The 21,903-nt window shown below is 45.0% G+C and overlaps 1 protein-coding gene across 18 annotated transcripts in view; it reads right to left on the bottom strand.

Annotated features, from left to right (window-relative positions):
• BCAS3 (BCAS3 microtubule associated cell migration factor) overlaps positions 1–21,903 on the bottom strand; it is a 535,871-nt gene that overhangs the window by 272,523 nt on the left and 241,445 nt on the right. For all 18 annotated transcript variants that reach the window (XR_008311725.1, XR_008311724.1, XR_008311723.1 and 15 more), the window contains one exon: positions 15,393–15,493. Coding sequence is in view for 15 of the 18 variants with exons in the window: in XM_053274524.1 (XP_053130499.1) it covers positions 15,393–15,493 (101 nt within the window). In the remaining 3 variants the exon portion in view is untranslated. The remainder of the gene's footprint in view (positions 1–15,392; positions 15,494–21,903) is intronic.

Below are 21,903 nucleotides of genomic sequence, written 5' to 3'. Positions count from 1 at the left end.
CTTCCTAGAGTGTCCCCATCTCCTAAGGGGAATATCTTACAGTGCTCACACATGTGGCCTCCCACTGAAGTGCAATGCAGGGTGGACCCTGCTTAGCAAAGAGGACAATTCATGCTTGCTACCACAAGACCGGCTCTCCTTCTATATGCCTGGGCCCTGTTTTCCAATTCCTTCGTTTGAGCCTTCTGGGGTTTTTTATTTGGCACAATGAAAGTTTTTGATCACTTGTTTAGCTTCCTCAAATGTATCATCCCCCAGATGATATTTACTGCACTGAAAGTAAATATCAACATTAGAGAAGATTTGACACAACCCTAGTCCTGAATGAAATGCATAATAAAGGTTTTGTGCACTGAAAATCACAATAAGAGGTTTGCTCAAGACACCAGTGAGTCCCTGACATATTTCCAGTCGCTCACTAGGTGGAGGCTCAAGGCTTCTTGCAGCTGGTGGTCCTGACACCAATTAAATGTTGGCCTTTGAGGGTCCTCTTTCTGTTCCACCCAATAACCTGAGAGTGGAACACGTTGCTATTTACTTCAATTTCCCACCAATCAAACACACCAATGTCCTTTGATTCTCTCGTTAATGACATCACACATTTCCCAGTGTGATGAACGTAAAAAAAACTCATAGCGGATGTTGCTAGTTCTGAGTTTGTGCTGCATCCCATTCTGCAGTTTGGTGCAGCTTCTAAAGTCTTCACAAGTAGGAAAAGAAGAATTTTGCCCAGCATGAAACAAGCTGGGCTTTCAATTAACTAGCAATAACTGTTAAGTCAACTTGACAAGGACGCTGCCTGGCTTAATTACTGTGCATAAAACAAGCATAACTGTAGGAGGAGAACACGACACTAGCTAGAGGCAACGTTTCACAGCATGCTTGAAGAACACAACATCAAGAGGAGAGCTGAGAAAATATGAATATTTAACCCTCCACTTGGACAACACACGGTGATGAATGCATCACTCTGCTGTCTACCAAAAGCTGTAAAATGCTGAGCTGCTGAAATAATACCACTGGCTTCCTAATGCAAAGGCCTGGTTACTTTTTAGACAGACCAAGCTGAAACCAGGGGAAATTGAAGGGGGCAAGCAACGGGATATGCTCTCTGAATACGGATATGATTTAAAAGAGGTCTACAAAGGGCAAAACTAGACACTCTGATTGGTGTGCCGTATGCTTGATATGTCATCACTTCATGCACTGAAATCATGCAACACTTAAGCTCCTTCCACATCTTTGGGTACCACAAGTAGGGATGGGGAAGACAGTGTGGGTAAGGGTGGCTGATAGAAAGAGAGTATTCTGCAGAGGTTTGCTGTTTCAGCAGTCATGAATCAAGCATGACATCACCCTCAAGGAGATTTCTACCCTCTCTCCAAATTTCGATGCCTATTTATCCATTAACATTAATTACAGTTTTTATCTGTATTTTAAACTGTTTTAATTGTGTTAATGTTATAATTGTTGTGTTGGGGACAGTACAAAAATGTGTTAAATGAAAATAAATAGATAGATATACTTTCCATGCCATCTCAAAAAGCTGGCATTCTCCCATACCCTCTGCCCAATACCCAATGCCAACCTACCGCATCTTGGATCATGCACCCAGAATCCTTTTACATACCATAGGGATGCCAAGGTAGACAAGTCAATGCAGAAAGAGATCATTGACAGGAGAATGCTTGAAACTATCGCCTGGCAGAATGTGACATCACATCTTAACTTAACAGGAAGGCTTTTTGGGATCATTTCAAAATCAATCAGCCGTTCCTGCCTCCAAGACCACCCATCAGAGATTTAATAGCAAGGATGTGCCACGTAAGCTTACCAGCAAACACTACAATAAACTCAGGAGGTGGGGGTTATTTTCTTTTGCTTGTTTTAACAAAATCTATATTTATATCATTACATTTCCTATGGTCGAGGGCAGCTGTAATTAATGGATTTCTCTCCTTCCCTAATGCACTCATTTGTCAATTCAAAAACACACAACGGCCAACCAATTTTGATGTATTTAATAAGCAATTTGTCAAAGAATGTTGCAGACTAGTTAATATATTAATCCTTGCAATCAGCCTCCTAATTTCTGTGGGCCTTTCCCATTATATTATTACTATTATTATTACTATTACTATTATTAATAAGAAAGAATAACTTAACTGAGGAGAGAAGAAATGGCAGATCCAGAAGGTACTCCCTCCCTGTGATGTTAGTAATCTATCTACAGGAAACCAAAATTATAACAACATGGATGATCTTTTAGTATCTCTTATTGCAGGAGTCTGCTTCTGTACTCAGATCATTTTGAAGCTGTTCAAATGCGAATGGTCAGGGGGATTGCTGTTTCCTGACTGACACTGACAAGATTCAAGCTATGACTGTGCTGAGATGCTCCCCTGCTGCCCAACTTCCTTCCCCGTTTTATCAGCTGAGAAGAGAGGCTGGCGTGTATGCTGGGTGTACGCTGTAAAGATCACATGATACCTAACTTCCAAAGGTTACACTGGTCAACACAGTGCGTTTCTGAGTCTAAATGGTTTGGATCCTTAGTATCTCATCTTCTCCCATATGATCCCTCAAAAACTACTGAGGTCTATCAACAAGGCCCTGCCAAACATTTCATCTTTTGTGGATGCTAATTTACAGCTGCCTAGGAGCAGGGCCTTTTCAGAAACAGCCCCGGTGTTGTGGAATGACCTAATAAGATAAAATCACATGGCTTCATCACTTGCATACTTTCAAAGAAAGACTAAAACATTTCTGTCCTGCCAAACACTTACGGGGGAGAGTCAAGACATTTTTGCTGCTGGATTTATTTATATTTACAGTACGTATTTGCTTATTTTTAATTGGTTTTAGAGCTTAATTGCGGTTTAATTATGTTGCAAACTGCCTTGGAAACAACCACTGAATAATGAGAAATGGCTGAGTGGGGATTTAGAACAATGAGATACAACCTCTAAGGTGCCTAGACATAAATTGTTTTATTAGGCCCAACTTATTTTGAGAAAAGACTCCTCACTATAAAATAGGGATCAATTGAGCTGAAATTCTCAACGGAGAACTTTCACCTTGTATGGGAGGGGTGGTGAGGGAGTACCTTTTTTGTTGGGCCTCATGATTGATTGATTGATTGATTGATTGATTAAGGGCAGTCGAGTCGGTGTCGACCCTTAGCGACCACATAGATAGATTCTCTCCAGGATTATCTGTCTTCAGCTTGGCCTTTAAGGTCTCTCAGTGCTGCATTCATGGCTGTCGTGATGGAGTCCATCCACCTTGCTGCTGGTCGCCCTCCTCTTCTCTTTCCTTCCACTTTCCCCAGCATTATAGACTTCTCAAGGGAGCTGGGTCTTTGCTTAATGTGTCCGAAGTAGGATAGTGTGAGCCTGGTCATTTGTGCCTCGAGTGAAAATTCTGGACTGATTTGTTCTATGATCCATTTCTTTGTTTTCCTGGCTGTCCATGGTCTCCTCAAAAGTCTTCTCCAGCACCCAAGTTCAAAAGTGTCAATGCTTTTTTTACCTTGCTTCAAAGTCCAGCTTTCACATCCATAGAGTGTCATGGGGAAAACCATTGTCTGAACGATTCTAATCTTTGTAGGTGTAGACACGTCATGGCATCTAAATATCCTTTCCAAGGCCTACATTGCAACCATACCAAGGGCCTCGCAGCAATCCCCAATTTTACAGCAGCAGCAGCACTTCATATAGCATAGACCATCAGGGCATTTGGTAGGGAGGAAATCGAGCCAAGACCCTCCTTCAGCCCATTTCATTGTGAGAGCAACACAAGGTGAAGTCTTAAGCCATTAGCAGCTCCTGAATCTGTGAGATGGCAGGCAGGATTCCACACCAAAGATGGAATGAAGAAAAACCTGCCAGTCTTAAGAACAGGCCAGTGGCAGATATGGTACACCCTGGCTTCAATAATACAGGAACACAGGGAGCTGCCTTCTATTAGTCCATCAAGCTCAGTATTGCCTACACTGAGTGGCAGTGGCTTGTCCAAGGCTGCAGGCAGGATATTCTCCCTGCCCTATCTCAAAGATGCCAGGGAGGGAACTTGGGATCTTCTGCATTCAGGTGCTCTTCCCAGAGTGGCCCCATTCCCGAAGGGGAATATCTTACAGTGCTCACACATGTAGTCTCCCATTCAAATGCAAACCAGGACTGACCCTGTTTAGCAAAGGGGAGTTGCTACCACAAGGCCAGCTCTTGTTACTCCCTAAGACAGATAGCTCCTCCCTCCCTCCCTCTCATCCTCTCTCTCTGTAACTAGAACTCAAGGTCATAATGAAATCAGTCAGCAGGCGATACAGGACTGGCAAAGGAAAATACTTCTGTACGCAACACATCATTAATGCATGGAATTGGCTACCACAAGCTGTGGTGATGGTCATTGCTGAGGTGGTTCTAAAAGGGACTGGGCAAATGCATGGCGGAGGAGGTGACATCTCTCCATGATTATTAGCCACGGTGGCTATATGGACCTCTGTGTTCAGAATACGAATACGGTGAATATTTATATACAATTTTTCAACCAAAGTTCCCAAAGCGGCGTACATAGATAGATAGATAGATAGATAGATAGATAGATATAAATAAAATGGCTCCCTGTCCTCAAAAGGTTCACAATCTAAAAAAGAAACATAAGATAGTCACGAGCAACAACCACTGGAGGGATGTTGTGCTGGGGATGAATAGGGCTAGTTGCCCTCCCCCTGTTAAAGGTGCCTCTCTGCTCAGTTAGCAGGGGGTCCAAATGTAATTTATTTTTAAATGCTATTTGTTTTTGTTATAAAGGGACTGCAATTTGCTGAACTCCAAGGAATCCAGAATCTCTATAAGCCAGTTTCCTCTACCCTCAATATCAACTTCCTGCCTGCTTCTCACAAACAGTCAAAAACTGTTTAAGAGAAGCAGGCAAAATGTTAATGCCAAAAACAGGGTGGGTGAGGAGGAACTCGCTCACATACAGTTGCTGACGATGAGGGGCGGGGGGCGGGGAGCAACAACAGGCGTTAGCCAGAAACCTGTTTGTTTGTTTGTTTGTTTGCTTTTTGTATGTGAACTGCTTTGAGTAGCTTTGGTATACATATTAATCTAACCTTGGCAAAACAATAGCAGGAAAAACAACAAGAAGCTGGCCACTATGAGAAACCTGAAGCTGGAGTAGATGGACCCCTTGCCATGGGTGCCCACAGGACTTTTTTTTTTTTTTTTTGTGGGGGACAAAGGCTGCAATCCTATAGCTACTTATGTGGGAGTAAGCCCCCTTGAATTCAGTGCTTCAATCTGGGGTGGGGGGGAGTTGCCCTTGACCCCTGTTCAGATCCAACAGGGCTCTTCTTACATGCCTAAGGCCTTGCTTCCTTGCTTCTGCCTCCCCCCGTCACAAAACAAAAATCAAGAGCTGGGCTTTCACACCTGCAAGAGTCAGAAATGGCCCTATAACGAGAATGCCAGGGCTCACACACACAGAAAAGCCCAGGTGGGTTATAAGCCGAGTGTTCTGCCTCCAGGTTTTCTCGGCAGATGTCACGGATGACACCCCCCCCAAGCAAATCGCACAGCTGCGTGAGCCCAATTATGACCCCCACCCCTGGGACATGGCTCTTGGTCACTCGTTCCATCCAGTATTTTTCCAAACAACGGTGTCCTTGTTCCCACCCTTCAGTGCCATTGCTGCGACCTTCTGAATGATCATTCTTTCTAAAAATCCCAACCGCTTCCTTTCCCAATATCACTTAAAATCCACGACTGACTAAATCCAGGGGGTCCAAAATAAAAAGGCCCCTTGCTCCTCCTGCAGCTAAGACACAACCTGGTTGGCTCTGAACTTTTGGAGTGGGGGTGGGGAATAAAGATGAAAAGGAAGGAAGAGCGGCAGCTTTGGCATCAAGCTGTATATTTATAAACTTTTCTAAAGTATATCCTTTGACCAGACTATCAGACAATTCATTGTTGTGCCCGTCTGCTGATAGAGGGCTACCTTCTGTTAGAAAACCACACAGAGTATTTCTTCAATGACCCCGGGGGGGCCAAAGGTCACTTATAAATGGATAATGAGACCTAATGCAGTGTTCTGAGCGTGGACAAAGAGAGGGCTTATCCGTAGCCCCTTGCAGCTCGGGCCATTCAGGCTTTTATTCCTCTCCTCCCTCCTCAACCCCACCCCCAGCCTCCCCATCCGACTGCCGCACACTTAATGGAGCCAAACAATCTGCAGAAATGCTATACAGAGGCCTGAAACCGAGAGAAAACGGCTGCATTCTGAGCTCTGATAGACAGATACAAATCGCGACCCTGAAATGGCGCCAGAATTCCTTTTACCGCTCACATGGCAGACAGCCGCGGCCATTCACCCCCCAACTTCCCATTTAGCCATTTGCTGGCAATTAAACATACAGACGGAAGCAATAGCGCATCAAACCGCAGGCCGCCACGGCTAATGTGAGACCATTACATTGCTGCTGCAGGTAAGCAGAGCATTCTCGTTTTAACAGATATTTCCCTATGGGGCGGGGTGGGGGTGGGTGACAACAAAAACCCAGGTAGGTAGGTCCCGCCCCAGCTTCAGCCATCTTCTTGTATTTAATGGAATCTAAGAGCCCAAGCATTTTAGAATATGGTATAGCCAATTTCTAAGACTGCATAACAAGTTTTGGGGTTTGTTTGTAAAGGGAATCAAGGATTTTATAACTGAAGCAAGTTCAGACTAACAATACTATAAATGAGATGGGCAGCGAGCATATTGGTGACACTGACATACACAAAACACCAGTGATGGAGTCCAAAATTGGTGAGGGGGATCCAGGCAATGGACTTTGGGGTCCACCACACCCCAGAGTCAATTTGGAGTGGACCCAGACTCATCCGAGTCCAAGTCGACTGCAAGTGGATCCCTTTTACCTCACCCTTCCCTTTACAAGAAACCATGGGAACTACAGTTGGGAAATGTAGTTCCCATGTCTCCCCGGGAAATGTAGTTCCCTTGTTTCTCAACACACCAGGACACTGCTAGGCATGCAAACCAAAAGCACTATGGTTGCTGCAAATCTTACCTGCCGCCCTTCCCACCTTTGTGAGGGTGGCAGTGGTTGTGGTGAGAAGGACCTACAGCTAGTAGGGTGGGTGGCAGGGTCTAGTCTAATGCTCAGTTCAGCATCCCTACCAGATGGTCATCCAAGCCTCTTTTTCAACATCTCTAGTGAAGGAGAGCTCACCACCATGCGAGGCCGACTGCCCCCTGCCAAACAGCTCTTATAAATTCCTACAATTATTCCCATTATTATTAGACTTTATTATGATTATTACTACCAGTTGGCCCTGATCTAGTCTCCTTGGCAGACAGCAAAGAGAACTGATTACGCACTAAGAATTAGCTGGGTTCAGAAATGGAAAACATTAGACAAAATAAGGATGGCCACCGGGAGCAATCTAGTAAGAGTGTATTTCACAGATGACTCCTACTATGAGATGGTTGAGTTGGTCACCTTTCTTTGGGAGGCCCTCTTCCCCTTGAAAGACATTATTCACGGAGGTCCATGTGGGAATGCACATTCTTTTGACAAATGACTAGTGTGTGGTGTGCAGTGGGGAATGGAAAGGAAAATAAACTCCAGAGAACGGAGTGGAGGCAGCACAAAACTCGTGTGCATTCGTGGTCTCTTTGCCCAGCCGCAGCAATTTCCATCACACACTGCCGAGCATCTGGAGAAAGTCTGGCAAAATGGGAATGTCAACCAGGGTTCCGATCCCAGAGTTCAAGCTAATTCTTTGGGCTAATTAAAAAGAAAGGGAAAGTGGGCGTGTGAACATTTTGTGCCCAAAACAAACCACTGGATTTAAACGTCCTATATTTTGCTTTTTGCTCCCTAAGTTCCGACTGGGTTGCTCCATTACTGCTGTTCTGTCTGGCTGCTTGCACTCCTCCCTGTCAGGATCAGCTGGGATTCAAATCAGAAGTTTGACAGTGGACTGCGTGCACTAATGGCCCTAGTGGAGAGTCATTCAAGGAGACAGAGCGGAGGAAGAAAAGGCAAATGTTCAACCTGTTCTAGATGGGGTTGCACTCCCCCCGAAGGACCAGGTTTGCAGTCTGGGGGTGCTCATCGATCCAGCACTGTCACTAGAAGCTCAAGTGGCATCTTTGGCTCGGAGCGCCTTTTATCAGCTTTGGCTGATATGTCAACTGTGATCTTACCTGGATAGAGATGGCTTAGTCACAGTTATTCAAGCTCTGGTAACCTCTTGTGTACTGCAATGCATTGTGTGTGGGCACCAGTCTTCTTCTGCTCCACAAAAACATCTCAGCTGCTTCTTATTGTTTTCCCTTCTCCCTTTAATAGCAAGATTAATTTACAAGCTTAGTCATCTTCCCCATAGCAACGTGTGCCAGATAGCACCGAAGATGTCTGCCAATACGAGTGAATATACTACGGGAGTCAGCCGTCAACTGAGTTGATTGGATTAAACGCTTCCACTTTGCTGCCTGGGATCTAGAGATATTAAATTAGAGTCTCCGCAGTTTGGGTTTTCACACACAAATTAGTGTCTGAGAAAGCAAGATGAACCTTGCACATCTCAAGCCAAGCATTTTCAGATGATTTAAAGAAAAAAAAAACACACACACACACATCGGCAATCATCTGAAGGGCAAAGCTGGGTTTTAAAAGAGACTTTAAGAGTTTAGCAACCACTGGGAAAAATGCAACACTCTCTGCACAAAGACAGGCACATAAATGTATACCAAAAGGTCAATAAGAATTTGGTCTATCCACCAAAGCCTTGGAGAGTCTAGGCCCTAGTTATTTCAGGGAGTACCTCTTCCCATATGACATGTACACCCCAGCTTAAAATCAGCCAATGACAACCTGCTTGAAAGCTGAGTACAGTACTAGACTATCCTGCTGTTAGGACTTCCTTACCATACCTTTCTTTAAAACCTTCAGGAGATCTAGAGCCTTTGATACCAGCCTATCATTTTTCCCTGTAATGGATCCAGAGAGGAGAGCTGGTCTTGTGGTAGCAAACATGACTTGTCCCCTTAGCTAAGCAGGGTTTGCCCTGGTTGCATATGAATGGGAGACTTGATGTAGGAGCACTGGAGGATATTCCCCTTAGGGGTGGAGCTGCTCTGGGAAGAACAGAAGGTTCCAAGTTCCCTCCCTGGCAGCATCTCCAAGATAGGCCTGAGAGAGATTCCTGCCTGCAACCTTGAAGAAGATGCTGCCAGTCTGTGAAGACAATACTGAGCTAGATAGACCAATGGTCTGACTCAGTAGATGGCAGCTTCCTGTGTTCCTATGGATTCAAATCTGTTGTATCTGCATGTCTTTTAGATGACAATATATATTCTAGTCCTATCATATACCGTTAAAAACTGGAAAACAAACATGACTTTTATATGATGTTATGAATACATACTTAATATCAGCTTATGTTTGTGAAGGATTTGGTGTTTTTATAACAACTTTAAACATTTGCCCTGGATATTTGGGTAAAGTTAATCTGAGATACTTTGCAACCCTGATTTTCTCCACTCTGGAGTCCTCAGAGATCAGCACCTCTGCATGTAATCCAAGTAGTCAAAAAAGTCACTACTGCCAACTGAAATTAAGCCCAAACAGTTGTTGTTGTTATTGTTATTATTACATTTATATCCCACTCTTCCTCCAAGGAGCCCAGAGCGCTGTACTACATAAGTTTCTCTTTCACAACAACCCTGTGAAGTAGGCTAGGCTGAGAGAGAAGTGACTGGCCCAGAGTCACCCAGCTAGTATCATGGCTGAATGGGGATTTGAACTCAGGTCTCCCCGGTCTTAGTCCAGCACTCTAACCACTACACCACGCTGCAGTAGGAAGCAAATTAATTCATTTCTACTTAGGGACCAAAGAGTTACAACCCTATCACAGTCCTTATTGGTGTTTCCAGTGTAACACTGAACTAGTGTTACTAGTTTACTGACTTTATTTTCTACTGCAAGGCTTGTAGGGCTTAAAGCAACACTACTCTGTGTCTATGGAGAAACATGAACAGTGTCTGCCTTCAATTTAATAGAGGTACAGGCTGTCGGTGACTCTAGTCTTTTTCTATTTCTGTGCTGGGCACTGAATATGGCAAGAGTGTCCTCTTCTCATTTTCCTTCCTTGTCCTCTTTAATGAGAGCAAAAGACTGTTAAGTGGCCCTTGCTCTCAGGAGGAGAACTGGAAAACAAGAACAGGAATAACTACCTTGTGAGTACTATAAAAGGATTGTGAAGTGCAGACAGAAAGGAACAGAAATAATTACTGTTGGCGTAATCCACTGATGTAGCTACTTCCAGAAACAAAGGAAAATGCCAGCGGGTTCCTAACAATTCTGTTTATCGGGCTGCATCTTATTTACTTTGCATTGGATTATAAACTGGCATTTCTCTGCATTCTGCTTTCTAAGAGTGACAATTGCACTGTATGTCATTGTTTTCTTAGCGTAATTACAGTCCGCCAAATGTATTCGAAGTCTGGCTTGCTGCTCATTTGTGGATTTAAACAAAACAAACGGACAATATCCACAAATATATAAATCTAAAATCCTTTAGGAGAGGATTCATTAAGAGGTCACTTGCGGGGGGGGGGGGGCGGATTTAAGCCTCAGGAACGAAAACTAGCTTTTTTCCCTTCAAGTTGAGCAAATAGTCAAGGAGGTAATAAAAATATTTTTTATCATTATCATTCATCATCATCATCATCAACTGGATTTTAAAATGCCTTGATATGACTGGAGTGAATAGAACTTTTGCAAGAATTACAAATTGTCAGCAAGCAAAAATTGGTGGAATCATCCAACTGAGGTCACAGAAAACGAAGAGGCAAAAATCCTTTGGGATTTTCAAATACAAACTGATAGGCATTTAGCACACAATATGGCTGATCTGACAGTCATTGAAAAGAAGCGGGTTCTGATAACTGATATTGCAATCCCAGGGGATAGACGAGTCAACAGAAAACAATTGGAGAAAATAACTAAATACAAGGACCTTCAGATTCAAATTGAGCGGCTCTGGAAAAAGAAAACTATAGTAGTGCCAATAGTTGTTGGTGCCCTTGGTACAGTACCAAAAGAACTTGAACACCATCTCCATACCTTAGGCATCAATAAAATTACAACACATCAACGACAGAAGGCCACACTACTTGGGACAGCACAAATACTACGACAATTTCTTTAATTTTTCTTTAGTTATCCTAGACCCTTAGGGAAGGCCCAATTATTAAAGCACTAAATCCAGTCAATAACATCTGGTAGTCTGTGTGTAAATAGCATAATAATAATATAATGTATCAGATTGGGAATTTTAAAAATAAATTCACATTAAGTTTCAAATAAAAGCTAATGCTAAATCACTGGGCAGAATTTAATACTGAATTCTTCCTGACTGGAACGAGGCATGCTCTGAGCAGTGACTCAGACATATACACAACAGGCAACCTCCTCTGAGAGCCAGGTAATTCTTCTGTCCCTCTGCATTGGGAGCAATGAAATTATTTGACCACACCCAGTACAGAGAGACAACAACAGATTTATTCATTTAGAAAACTGATAAACCCTGCTCTCCTTCAGCAACAAGACTGTCAGGGTGACACAGAGTTTAAAACACATGCAATGAAAGCATTGAATACCTCTTCAAATAATTAGAAAACCAAATAATATAACCCACAAAAACAGCCAAACACAGGAAATTCTAGCTCACGCCATAAAAACCAGCTATAAAGCATGCATGCAAATTTTTGTCTGTTTGCATCAAACAAACATCAGTGCTGGTGCCAGACCAGCGTCTCTGTGGAGGGTGTTCCATATTCAGAGTGCCACCACTGGGGAGACCCTTTCTCCTGGCATCACTTGCTTAACTTCAGATGGTGGGGAGGCCTGGAGGAGAGCCTCAGAGAAAGAATTACGTATCCCCAGCAAAGACTGACAGGAAAAGGAAGGCAGGCCAGAGTAGTGAATTGGGCAGAGACCCAGAAGGCAGACTCCTCCTTCTTGGGCATGTAATTCTGTGACAGATTATACTGGGAGCAACTGGCTCACCGCATCAGTCTGAATGCAAAGACAGGGCAGCAGAGGAGGACTGGAAAGAAGGAGGCCAGAGCAGCAAACTGGGCAGACACTGAGCAGGCAGCCTCATACAGAAGCTGCCTTCTGCAGAGTCAAGACCATTGGTCCATCCATCTCCGTATGTTCTGCACTGCTGACAGTGGCTCTCCAGAGCTTCAGACACATGAGGGCAGTTGACACAATCAACAGTAGCAGAGGAGAAGCTTTCTAGCCTAATTTGGGAGCTGGGTGTACTCATGATTTCTGGTCACGTGTTCGATGAGCTGGACTGCCAGCAAAGCCCCAGCTGGGTAGGGTGATTTCCCTGCCTCCCTCATTCAGAAGCTGGGGACAGGTTCTGGGCAGAGCACACTCATCCTACCCAGCTGGGGCTTGATGTGTCTACTTTGGGAAAATTGTTTTGTAAGGGTTAACTTTGGTTTGAGACAAAATGGAGGCGCTATTGTCAAGCTCTTGAGTGGTGAAGCATCATAAATTGGCTCTTGTCTTGTGTGGCGTGCCTAATGCTAAGATTTGTAAAACAGTTTCTGCCCATTGCAGCTGGTTACAAAAGACTCCGCAAAAATTTACCCAGAGGACATTTGACCACAAAAGGAAACATCTGTATGATGGGTGGGTGTCGAACAGACGAATAAGGTTTATTAGAAAGCAAGTAAGGTGCTGGGTGTGGAGATGAGAAAGGAGCATGTGCAGTATACTAAGGGTCATGTGCAGAGTGCAACGCCATTCTAGATCAACCCCAGATATCAGACGGACCTCTAGAAGGCAGGCCTGATTGAGACCAGAGCCAATGGTTGGACTCTGAGGGGCCCTCCTTGGGCAGGGAAGCCCACCTAGGGCGGGACCATATACCCATAGCATAAGGCTGGAACCGGGAGAGACCACCCCATCTGGAGCCTATAAAACTCTGAGCACCAGAACCTCTAGTAGGAGACTTGCCATCAAACCAGCAGGATCTGCGTGCAGCATCTCCTCATCCTGCCAAGCCTAAGTACCACCTGCAAAGCTGACAGCTAAGCTGATCACTTAGACAGGGAGTGATCACTTAGTATCACTTAGGGGGCTGATCACTTAGTATGAGAGTGAATGTGGGTGTGTGACAGTTGTTGTACCCTCGTGTTGTCAAATCTGTGTTAATATAACCTGGCTTAGAGTCTTCTTGCCTGCTCTTATACTCTTTGCCTTGATCATTATTAATTGTTCTATTATTGACGCTGAATAAAAGTTACATGAATCACGTTTTACCTAAAACTGAGCCTCCTGTATCCATTCCTCCCTGGAATCCTGAACCTCAACCAGAGCGGCTTCTGGGATTAACCCTGCAACCTCACCCAACTGCTCCCCACCTCTAACCTTGGTTTTATCATCATCAGTCATCACCATGTTTATTTGGTCCACAGATACAATCAGAAATCGGGAGTGCACCAGCTCCCAAATTAGGGTAGAAGGCTACTCCTACCCTAATGACCATCCTGTGAACGGCCCTTCTGTCTTCCTCACCTGCTTGGAGATGCCAGGAATTAAGCCTGGGACTTCCTACCTGCAAAGCAGGTACTCTCCCACTGAACTATGGCCCCATCCCCACCATGGGTGAGCCCTCTGGGCTCTAAGGAGCCTTCAGCTACTTGGTCCATGTATTTCTTCCAGCACACAAGCAGTTCTCTCAGCGTGCCCTAGCACTCAGGTTGGGAATCTCCGCTCTAGAATGCATCTTTTGCTGGATCACGGCCAATATTCCTTGCCTGGCACCAGCGTTGCTTTTACCAGTTGCAACTGAGATTTTCTATATAATCTTCTGACCCAGCTATCTGCTTAACACATTTTTTACTGCCTGAGCCAAGTAATATGCTGCCCATGTCTACAGTGTCAACAGCTCAGAGAAGCCTTTCAACTCTGCAATCACACTCTCAAAGAAAGGATAGGGACACACAGGAATTACAAAACCCTGAGGGGTTACCTAGGAGGGCCTGTAGCTAGAGGTGACACTTTTACTACAGCGAAGGTGCACACTGTGTTGTGGGCCCAGGGGGTTCAGGAGTCAAACAAAGAGTAAAAGGGGGCACCATATTAATCTATAGTTCACATTTAAATGCAATCTTAAAGTGTTAAAATATTGTAAAAATAGATCCTAATGCACTCATCATTTAAAAACAGAGGCTTGGCAATGGCTTGCATGTAACATAAAAATGTTAAAGTATATAGTACTGTTCCAAGGATTGCTTGCTTGCTTGATTACACAAACACACACACACACACAAACTGCTCTTTCACCCAGGAGCCCAGAATGGTGTACACAGTTCTGTTTATCCTCACAACAAACCTGTGAGGCAGGTTAGACTGAGAGAGAAGTGACTGGCTCAGAGTTACCCAGTGAGTTTCGTGGCTGAACAAGGACTTGAACTCGGGTCTCCACGGACCTAGTCCAACACTCTGACCACTACTGGCTTTTCTTCATAGTACAGGAATACAACAACACAGGAATAGCACCTGTGCTCTGTAATGATCCCAACATTAATTACCATCCCATGAGGTCTCACAGAACTCTGATATTTTCTTTGTGCACATCTCCCCTTTAACTCAAATTCTGACTTATATCTCCTTTTTGTGACTGCTGCATCAACATCAAGTCACCATTGTCCTGTAAAGTGGGAGTTTTTTGTGTTGCTGTATGAGAGTTTTCACCATACTGGGGCCATTGGGATTTACAATATTTTAATTCCCCCGTTCACTTTTATTGGTATCTAACTGCTCCAATACAATTTAAATAAAACACTCAATTTTTTTTAAAAAATGACAGTGGGAGCGATGGGCCTGAAACACTGCGGATCATTCACACCTTTATTTTAGGAAAATTCAAGGAATACAAAGGGGCACAGATAAGCGGGGAGTGTCATATATGTCAGATATATATATGACACTAAGGTTGTATGTGGCAAGCCCCACCCACACAGTGCTTTACCAACCAGAGGTAACAGAACAGAAGTACCGAGGTGATTGGGCAGTGGGGATTCCATATGCAGATAGGGAGAGGAGTGGGGAGGGGGCGAGTGAACGAGAGGCTCGGAGGAGAGCAACAAAGCACACTGATGATCCATGTGGGTTCAGCTAGTATATATTTAAAGTCTTTGGGTAAAACCCCTCCTCTGAAACATAAGAGGGTTGTAAACAGGTGAAGAGCTGCAAACTGCAATGGTTTCAGTCACTGAGACTTTGCTCATTTTTTTAGAAAAAGCTGAACATTCACACCTTAGACTTGCAAAAAGGAACATCCCAAGTTACTTACAGCCAACAAGCAGATACTGGTAGCACTGCACGGCATCTGCGGCCAGGAGCAGTGGATGATTTGCGTTAAAGGGCGGCTGCAGTTCATTCCACTGGGGAGTTCTGCGGAAGCAACACAAGAGTATTAATATTTAAGCTGGAAGAAAAAACCAGCATCTGTGTCATCGCATCCGATTATTTATGCAAGAGAGTGCAGTGTTTATAATTATTTAAACTCGCTTGCTACAAGCATGGAATACTCCACAGGCAGATGGAAAAAGGGTACCGAGTGGCCCAGTCCTAAGAGGAGTTATGAAAACAAGAGACACACTCAAGAGCACTTCACATGTTACTTTTTCAGACACTGAAATCAGTTTCCACACTGGGCATGTGGAACCTAGGGAGCTGCCTTATACTGAGTCAGACCATGGCTCCATCTAGCTCAGCACTGTCTACACTGACTGGCAATAGCTCTCCAAGATTTCAGACAGGAGTCTTTCCCAACTGCCAGGGAGTGAACCTGGGACCTTCTGCATGCAACCTCTCTCACTGCGCTACAGCCTCATCCTCTAAGGGGAATATCTTACAGCAGACCAGTGGTGCAGTGCTACAGGGACGGGCAGGGATGCAGTCCTGGCACTTATTCCCCTCCAGGATCTCAGCAGGGACATAAGAACATAAGAAACATCCCTGCTGGATCAGGCCCAAGGAGGCCCATCCAGTCCAGCATCCCGTTTCACACAGTGGCCCACCAGATGCCTCCAGGAAGCCCACAGGCAAAAGGTGAAAGCATGCCCCCTCTCCTGCTGTTGCTCTCCTGCAATTGGTACTCGGAGGCACCCTGCCTCTGAAGCTGGAGGTGGCCTATAACCCTCTGACCAGTAGCCGTTGATAGACCTCTCCTCCATGAATGTATCTAAACCCCTCTTAAAGCCATCCAGGTTGTTGGCTGTCAGCATATCTTGTGGCAGAGAATTCCACAATGACTGATGATTATGCCTTGTGTGAAAAAGTACTTCCATTTGTTGGTCCTAAATTTCTTGGCAATGCTTTCTAAACGGAAATAATACGCTGCTCTTGCTGTTCCAGAAGTTTGTGACATAACGGAATGTGGGACTACAATTGCTTTTATTACCATTCTTCCTGTTGCGGCCACACTACCGCAGCAGACCCGTGGAGCCACCCATTCCCATGCAAACCAGGGTGGGCCCTGCTAAGCAAAGGAGAAGGTCCATGCTCACTACTACAAGACCAGCTCCCCTCCCCTTGGAGAAACCTCGCATTGAACTCTCTTCTTGATGCAGGGAATCCAGAGCGAGAGCCTCTCCAAGAGATCGCTGTCCAGCCCCTACATGAAGACCTCCAGCAAGAGAGAGTCCACCCTCTCCAGAGGTTGGCTTGGATTCAGAGAGCCTCTTGCGCAAGCCATGGAGTGAGAACAGAGTTCTGCTTACACATCTCTGGGTGCAACCCTTTGTATTCTCACAGGCATGCAGAAGTGTGTAACTTCATAAGAAGACAGCGTCATCACCGACCCACAACTCTCCAGTAACACACCACTCAAAAAAGTATGTGATGTGAACTCATCCCAGAAACATTTGCAATGACTTCACAACGTTTCAGCACCATGTGACCATGAGGATGTGGGTTTGCAATACCATACATTGCCTCACAATTTGCAATTTAGGACTGGTCTAATCCTGATGTAGCACATTGCCACATCCTACCCCAGCTGAGCTGGGGAGACGTCTAAAGAGCTCCTAATTCGCAAAAAACAAGATGTGTAAAGTTACAGAATATCGATCCACAACTGGTTTGTTTTGACAATAATGACTGCATTGTCATTTTATTAATTAGGGCTGGCCTCTCCTCAATAGCTTGGTAAATCAAGTATTGATTGGTCCAGGCAGGAGTGAGCCAGTGCTAAAGGAGATTGGAGCCTACCAAAAAGGGTGGGGGGAATCAATTGAGAAATATTTTAAAATGTCAAAAACACTGACAATATTTTCTCAGCAATTTATCTTTAGTTCAAAAAGTCAGGTTTAATTTCTCTAAACAGCCCCTGGGAACATTTCATTGGATAGGACAAATGGTTTAGTCCAGGGCTGCACAACTTGGGCCCTCCTGCAGATGGTGGACTACAACTCCCATTATCCCAACTGGCCATTGTGGCTGAGAATGATTGGAGTTGTAGTCCAAAACCAGCTGGGGGCGGGATTGTGCAGCGCTGCTCTAGCCTCTTGTAACATGCTGCCAGGGCTGAATTAACAGCCGCTCAGCTGGAGTTGACCCATGAGTCCTTCCTAGGGGGCCAACCAGTCTGCATCCTTAGACCCTGGAGATGGATGCAGAATGAGTCCACCTACACTTAAGATCGGGGGCGGGGGAGAGATAAGGGACCAAGGTGGTGGCAATAATAATTCATATAATAGTTTGCATTTCAGTTGCAGGTTCAAGTGTTTGATGTGCTTTATGTATATAATCTTGCTGGGCGTTTTCTACACTGGATATTCACAATGGGTACCTCCTACGGAATGGAGGGTGTGTGTTCACATATTGGCCAAATTTACCCCGAAGTCCCTGTGAGTTATTGGAGAGCACTTCACACACAATTTGGGTTTTTCATTGCACGTTCGCGTGTAGCCCAATTTATATCCAGGGTAAAAAAAATCCATTTTTTGCATAGGGTTTTTTGGGGTTTTTTTGGAGAACTTTGAACTCACAGTAAAGCCTGCTATGTGAAAAACGCCCTGTAATCTTCACATACCTGTAAGGCAAGTGAGCATTATTCTATTCCCACCCCCACCATTACATTTATATCCCACTCTTCCTCCAAGGAGCCCAGAGTGGTGTACATGATATTTATCCTCACAACAATCCTGTGAGGTAGGTTAGGCTGAGAGAGAGAAGTGACTGGCCCAGAGCCACCCAGTGAGTTTTGTGGCTGAATGGGGATTTGAACTCGGGTCCCTCGGGTTCTAGTCCCACTTAGCCTACAGCTAAGGCACGGTGACTAGCAAAAAGACACCCACTGAGTTCTTGGCAGGGGCAAGATTTTAACTGAGGACTTGCTGATTTCTTGCTTAGCCTTGTAGCCACTATTATTATAATAAAAATGCAACTTCAGCTGTCGTGTGCTTGTGTATTTGGTTGCTCCCCCAGAGAAAGGCAAACAAACCTGCACTAGGTGAACCATTATACAAGACAGGTGTTCCCCAGATGTTGTTGGACTACAACCTCCATCATCCCCTGTCAACGGCCACTGTGGCTGTGGAAGATGGGAGCTGTAGTCCAACAACAACATCTGGGGACCTGCAATTGAGAGCCCCTGGCGATGAGAGCAAGCACGAGAGACCCAAATATCCACGGCCGCCTCTCAGGGCCTCCTCGAACCTGCACCTCTGGGTTCGCAAGCTTAACCGGGTGCGCGGTTTTTGAAGTGTGGGAGAGGATACACCAGCTTAAACAACAACTGTGTTCTGTAAAGACAAGTTAAAGGCAGGCAGGCACATTTCCAGGGGAATTCCGGTCAGCCACAGAGGAATGCCAGCAGGGCCACGGGCGCTGCTGATCGCTCACCACATAGGGGGCTTGGTTGCCTCTGCTCCCTACTCCTGGAGCGTCCCAGTCCTGACTGGCCCCATTCGTGTCCCCTCATAGGAACAGAGGAAGCTGCCATATACTGAGTCAGACCCTTGGTCTATCAAGCTCAGGATTGTCTTCACAGACTGACAGCCGCTTCTCCAGGGTTGCAGGCAGGAATCTTTCTCAGCCCTCTCTTGGAGATGCTGCCAGGGAGGGAACTTGGTACCTTCTGCTCTTCCCAGAGTGGCTCCATCCCCTGAGGGGAATCTTGTACAGTGCTCACACTTCTAGTCTCCCATTCAAAATGCAGCCAGGGCAGACCCTGCTTAGCTAAGGGGGCAAGTCATGTTGGCTACCACCAGACCAGCTCTCCTCTCCCCCTCCCTCTGGCAACTTCTCCTCAGGAGGCCCCCCTCTCCCTTTCCCGCCTTTTTCGCCCCCCTCAACTCTCCCTCCTTCACTGCCCCTTCTCCCCCAAGATTCTATCCAGGGTTTCCCTGCTTAAGGGCAGGGGCATCGCAAGGTTGCCCTGTGTGCATGCATGCGTGTGTGTGTCTTCCTTAAGGGCCCAGGGACATTTATTTATTTATTTATTTATTTATTTATACATACATACATACATACATACATACATACATATTTGTATACAGCCCAAAACTGTCTCTGGGCGGTTTACAATAAAACAATACACACAAAATAAAGACACTGCAATAGGAACATAGGAAGCTGCCATATACTGAGTCAGACCCTTGGTCCATCTCGCTCAGTATTTTCTGCACAGACTGGCAGCGGCTTCTCCAAGGTGGCAGGCAGGAATCTCTCTCAGCCCTCTCTTGGAGATGCTGCCAGGGAGGGAACTTGGATCCTCAGATGCTTTTCCCAGAGCAGCTCCATCCCCTAAGGGGAATATCTGACAGTGCTCACACTTCTAGTCTCCCAGAAAAAAATCCAATGATTTAAAATTTAAAACAAATCTAAAAATGATTTAAACAGTATCTAATTAAAAGCTTGGGTGAAGGAGTGTTAGCTGGGGGGACGGGGAGGCTCTCTCTCTCTCTCTCTCTCTCTCTCTCTCTCTCTCTCTCTATCTATCTATCTTATCAAATTTGTACACCGCCCCAAACCTTCATCTCTGGTTAACAACAGCATAATAATACCCCTGCTAACCTGGCAACGAGGCACCTTTTAACGGGGTGATTCTCTTTATTTAGCAGGGGGAGACTAGTAACTAGCCCTCTCCACCCCCAGCTCAGGACCTCCAGTGACTGTTGCTGGTGTCTAGCTTATGTTTCTTTTTAGATTGTGAGCCCTTTGGGGACAGGGATCCATCTTATTTATTTATTATTTCTCTGTGTAAACTGCCCTGAGCCATTTTTGGAAGGGCGGTATAGAAATCAAATAAATAAATAAAACAAATAAATAAAACAAGTTAAAAACATATACAAAAAACTTAAAACCATTTAACAATTTGAAAATAAACCAGAGATTAAAACCTAAACAATTTAGGAAGCCGAGAAAGCTTGGGAGAAAAAATGAGTTTTCAGGTGTTTTTTGAGACCTGCCAGAGATTTGTTGAATTTATATACCACCTAGTATAAAAATCTCAAGGTGGTGTACAGAATTAAAACATAATAACAGAATTAAAACTTAAAATATAATATACAACATTTAAAATTCATAAAAAGATAAAAAAAATTATAGATAAAAACACATTAACATTTAAAGTTTCGGCAGGGAGTGCATTCCAAAGCCTCCGGGCAGCAAGGGAGAAGGACCATCTCTGAGTAGGCACCAGACGAGCTGGTGGCAACTGCAGATGAACCTCTCCAGATGATCTCAATAGGCGGTGGAGAAGAAGAAGAAGAAGAAGAAGAAGAAGAAGAAGAAGAAGAAGAAGAAGAAGAAGAAGAAGAAGAAGAAGAAGAAGAACTGGAAAAGGTGCAGAAGAGGGCAACCAAGATGATCAGGGACCTGGAGCACCTTCCTTATGAGGCAAGGCTACAACACCTGGGGCTTTTTAGTTTAGAAAAAAGACGACTGCGGGGAGACAGGATAGAGGTCTATAAAATCATGCATGGTGTGGAGAAAGTGGAGAGAGAGAAATTTCCCCCCCTCTCACATGACACTAGAACCAGGGGTCATCTCATGAAATTGATTGCCAGGAAATTTAGGACCAACAAAAACAGAAGTACTTTTTCACACAACGCATAATCAACCTGTGGGGTGCTCTGCCACAAGATGTGGTGACAGGCAACAACCTGTATGGCTTTAAGAGGGGTTTGGATAACTTCATAGAGGAGAGGTCTATCAATGGCTACTAGTCGGCGGGCTATAGGCCACCTCCAGCCTCAGAGGCAGGATGCCTCTGAATACCAGTTGCAGGGGAGTAACAGCAGGAGAGAGGGCATGCCTTCACCTCTTGCCTGTGGGCTTCCTGGAGGCATCTGGTGGGCCACTGTGTGAAATGGGATGCTGAACCGTCCTTGGGCCTGATCCAGCAGGGCTGTTTCTTATGTTCTTATGTTCTAAGACATTCTCATTTGTCCCCCCAACCCCAACTTAATATAGCTGCAGACCTGCTTCTCTGTCCATCAGCCACATAACTTATTTCATCTGGAAAAATCACCTTAACTTTTTTTTAAAGCACACATTCAAACCTGAAATCGCTCCTTCACTCACTCTCACACTCACTCACTCTATGTTATGGTCCATTTTGTGCCACCCTGACAGGGCTTCCCCCCACCATTTTTTCTAAAAGGAAAATTGGGGATGGCACAATGGTACGTGCATGCAACGGGTGCATGTCAGACATGAGGATTACCCAGCAGGTCCACTCGCCGTGTGTCTGCAGGAGTCGCTCTCTGGGTGCCTCCTGATTGGGAATGCCCTCCAGAGTAGCAGACTCCACAGGCTTGTCCATAAAGCAGCTGACTCCTCCGACTGTACCC

Source organism: Hemicordylus capensis, chromosome 12 (genome assembly GCF_027244095.1).
Source record: "Hemicordylus capensis ecotype Gifberg chromosome 12, rHemCap1.1.pri, whole genome shotgun sequence".
Classification (NCBI taxonomy): Eukaryota; Metazoa; Chordata; class Lepidosauria; order Squamata; family Cordylidae; genus Hemicordylus; species Hemicordylus capensis.
Note: the sequence above shows the minus strand (reverse complement) of the source record. Positions and strands in the feature narration are given on the sequence as shown.